Genomic DNA, 4,161 nt, shown 5'->3' with positions numbered 1-4,161 from the left:
GCAGTTCAGACCCATAGTGATCCTTCTGTCTCAGACTCCCCAGTGCTGGGATTACAGGCGTGCACCACCACACCCAGTTTCAGGATCAGTATAGCATGTGGTACTGGGAATCAAACTTGGGTCCTTGCACTTGCCAGGCAGGCACTGAGACCACAGAGCTATCTCTCTAGCCCCCAGAATGGTCTTTATAAACCCTAACCAGAAGCTTGTCCAAACTAACCTAATCATATATGCTAAAAAAGAAACAGAATGGCCCTGACATAAATATGTACTATTTTGTTCTGCTCAGACATCAATATTTGTTGTTTTATTTAGTCTCATGCACAGTCAGCTTGTCTTTCCAAAACAAACATTCTCTCAAAAAAATTACTGACTCTCACCCTGGTTTGACCAGTCTTGTCTTCCCTGGTCAGTAGTAAAGACAGATATATTAATGGTGCCTTGCTATGGATTAATATTGGAAGTGTTAGTAAAAGCTCCTTCACACTAGCACATAAAATCCATGAGTGAAATTAAAATCTTGTATAGTTACATTCTTTTACACCTGCCTTGAAAAAACTACTTCAGACCACCTATACTAAAAGAATAGCAAAAACCCTAAAATGTACACTTGAACTTAGACTTTACTTACCAAAGGCACTGAACAGCTGGTAAAGGTCACTGCTTTTCCACTCTTTGGGGAATGTTACATGGAGAACGTGATCGCGTTTAGGTTGCACTAGGAGACAAGAATATAATGAAAAGCTGATAGCTAAGAAGTGATCAAGTAAACCAGGGGTGCCCTGATAAAATTAGCCCACACTAATCTGGGGAATTATCAGGAATGCCTTGTGAATACTGAAGAACTCCTCAATGTATTTTTAAGACTAGTGGGATCTGCCATCACAACCTAGACCTCAGCCTTTTTACTGTACATGACCTATCACACTTAGATCCTAACAATTCTAGGTGGAAACATTGCTTTTCATGAGATTCCTGTAGAAACAAAAGGCTACTCTGTTCAAGAAGCTTAAATAAACATTTGACTTTTTCCTTTTAAGCTAGCAGTTTAGATATTTAAAGAATATAGTGCCCAAGTAAATGAACTTTTTTTTTTTTTTTTTTAAATCAGAGGCAGTCTTTAGGCACATTCTTGTGCCCTAATCCCAGATCTGTCACTTAACTGTGCAACTCTAAGCAGGAGGTCTAACTACTTGGACCATTCCTGGCTGTGAATTGGGAATGTCAATATTTATATTAGGGAGTTATTATAAGGATGACACACTAATAAGTGCAACACAACAGTATGTCCTCAAACTATGGTTGCAATAATTACTATCACCAAGTACACTTCACCCATTTCTACATGCAAAGACACATACAGGTTTTAAGGCAAAACAAAACTGAAGCTAGAAAGAGCAATGAACTAGAAAAAAGGATGAAACAAAACAGCAACTAAACAGATGACTTTCAACATTTTGTGAAGTTTTTCTCTCTCTGTGTGTGTGTGTGTGTGTGTGTGTGTGTGTGTGTGTGTGTTGGGTATTGAATCCAAAGAGCATGTTACATCCGCAACCTTCCAAGGCTTTTATGGAAACTCACTGAATTAAATATATAATTATTTAAATAATTTGAAAATGCAAATTTTTAACAAGTAACTAAAAAAAAACCCCAAGTAACTGACATATATGAACTGTATTAAAAATCTATTATAAATATTTATAGGAAATGATGAAATGAGAATTATGAGAGGAAATCAAATAAGAAAATGATGTATTCTAAAAAAATTCAATTCACAGATTAACCAGAAAATATAAGATGACTAATGAAGGCCAAAGGATCTCATTAACTTAAGCAAAATATATAAATCACAAAATCACTACTCAAGGGGCTGGGGAGATAGCTCAGTGGAATAAGCGCTTCCTTGGCAAGCGCAAGGGCCTGAGTTCAATCCCTGGTGCCACCAAAGGAAAAAAAAAGAAAAAAAGAAAAAAGAAAAATCTCTACTCATGTATAGGGAAAAAAAGTTCTTTCTTGAATATTTTTCTGTTATCCCTTTTAGACCACACAATTAAATGTACAGACGCAATGACAAAATAAAAAATGTACTTACAGTCTGGTCCTTCCAAATTTAGATAGGGGATATCCATAACCCTCATAAGAAATAACCTATAAAGAGAAGGGGAAAAAAATAGATAATGAATAAATTTATTTTAAAAAGCTGGTAGAGACACCTATTAAAATGTTTTAGTAGAAGCTTTCTGATTATATTACTCTATTTCTAAAATAATTTATTTTTAAATTTTAAAAAAATCATGTATTTATTTGGTACAGGGTCTCCTATGCAGCTTGCAAATCACAGTGATACTCCTGTCTCAGCCTCTGCAGCACTGGGATTACAGGCATGGGCCACCACACCCGATTTTGGTGGTCTGAGTGGCATGCAGTACTAGGGATCAAATTAAGGTCGTTGCATTTGCCAGGCAGGTGCTTAGACTGCTGGGCTATCTCCCCAGACCTAAAATAATTTTTAAGTAGCCTTAAAACTCATTTTCGGGGCTTTTCTCAGACTATCATTTAAAAAATAGAATAAAATAACTAGCATATCCTCAAACAGTTCCTGGTACTCAGTAGTTGCTCAATGAATGATATTAGTAATCAAAAAATTGGAAGGAAGTTCTGTGCAAAGCTGCCCTGTCAGTTAGTCCAGGGAAACTCAAACAAAATAAATATCAGCCATTCTACCAACTTATGAATAAGCACTCCTACAAATTAAAAGGTAACTCTAATGAATGGTATTTGTGGAATAACAGCATCAGTTTATTTTTAATACACAAAATTACATTGTGCAGGGTTAAAAATCAAACCCAAGCCTTTTCATGGTAGACAACAGCTCTACCACTGAGCTATAATCCTGTTTTTTTTTTTTTTTTAGATGAAATGCAAAATTGCTGACTGAATGCCAATTTCTGTGGGTAAACAGCATAATCTGAAACAAGTGACTACCTTAAAAGTTCACATCATTATTATTGTTTAAACACAGGAAAAGCACAAAGGAAAGCAATTCTTTTTTTGCTGGATCCAGGGATTGAACTCAGGCCCCTGCACTTGCCAGACAAGCGCTTATCCACTGAGCCATCTCCCTGACCCAGGAAAGCAATTCTTGCTAAAGAAAATTATCACACAAATATAAACTATAGTATTCATTTTATAAAGGTACTTAGAAAAAGTACTTGTTAACTACAACTCTCTGTAATGCCATTAAATTTTGCTTTATTTGCAAGACTATGAACAAAATATCAGACATTCTATTCAGTGTAAGATGATTTTAATGAGTTTTACTTGGGTAACAATATATTGCATGCTTCTAGTAGACTACATTATACAGCAAATTAAAAAGGCACTCCAAATGCCCAACAAGCAATTAGTTTGGCTTCACTGACCTGCAATTAAGGCACATCATTACCAGGCATTCACAAGCCAAGCAGGGTATGATCTAGTTTACAAATAGAACCATCAGCATGAACAACACTGTCTGTTAATGCCCTGAAAAACCAAAGTCATGGCTGTCTGTGGTTTGAGAACTTGTATTGCCTACAATTTAACACACCAAATCCATGGCTACGAGATCAATTTTATTTTTAGCTCACTAATTTGAGCTAAAGTATACTATTCTGCTTCTGCAAGCTTTTTATCCTCATTTAATCAATATTGTTTGTAATGCCAAAAAATAGTAAGATACATAAAGCACCCAGTACAATAGGTTTTCAAGGATAAAGGCAGCTGTCATTACCGTTGTCAACCCCAAGATATTCCTAGATTAGGAGGCTCACTATTTTAATACTTCATGTAATTTTCAATCCTCTCTTCAGTAAACATAAGCATAGTCTCCAAATGCTAAAAAAAAGTTTTAATTAATTAAAAAGTAATAAAAGCTGGGGGTGTAGCTCAATGGCACAGCCCTTGCCTAATATGTGTGAGGCCCTGGGTTCAGACCCCAGCAACACATATACACATATACACACGTGTGCAGCTAGTGAAAAACATATACAGCACTTTTAAAAATAATTTAAAAACCCAGGGACATAACTCAGTAGCATAAGTACCTGCCTGGCAAGCATAAGGTCCCGAGTTCAATCCTCAATATAAAAAATAAATAAATAAAATAGAGCTGGGAATATA

At 35.8% G+C, this 4,161-nt stretch overlaps 1 protein-coding gene across 1 annotated transcript in view; it reads right to left on the bottom strand.

Annotated features, from left to right (window-relative positions):
* The window catches only part of Parn (poly(A)-specific ribonuclease), a 191,726-nt gene that overhangs the window by 115,907 nt on the left and 71,658 nt on the right, over nucleotides 1-4,161 (bottom strand). Inside the window, exons 18-19 of the mRNA XM_023704414.1 lie at nucleotides 2,093-2,148; nucleotides 632-718 (exon numbers count right to left, since the gene is read on the bottom strand). Of these exons, the coding sequence (XP_023560182.1) occupies nucleotides 632-718; nucleotides 2,093-2,148 (143 nt within the window). The remainder of the gene's footprint in view (nucleotides 1-631; nucleotides 719-2,092; nucleotides 2,149-4,161) is intronic.

Source organism: Octodon degus, unplaced genomic scaffold (assembly GCF_000260255.1).
Source record: "Octodon degus isolate 3935 unplaced genomic scaffold, OctDeg1.0 scaffold00195, whole genome shotgun sequence".
NCBI lineage: Eukaryota > Metazoa > Chordata > Mammalia > Rodentia > Octodontidae > Octodon > Octodon degus.
Note: the sequence above shows the minus strand (reverse complement) of the source record. Positions and strands in the feature narration are given on the sequence as shown.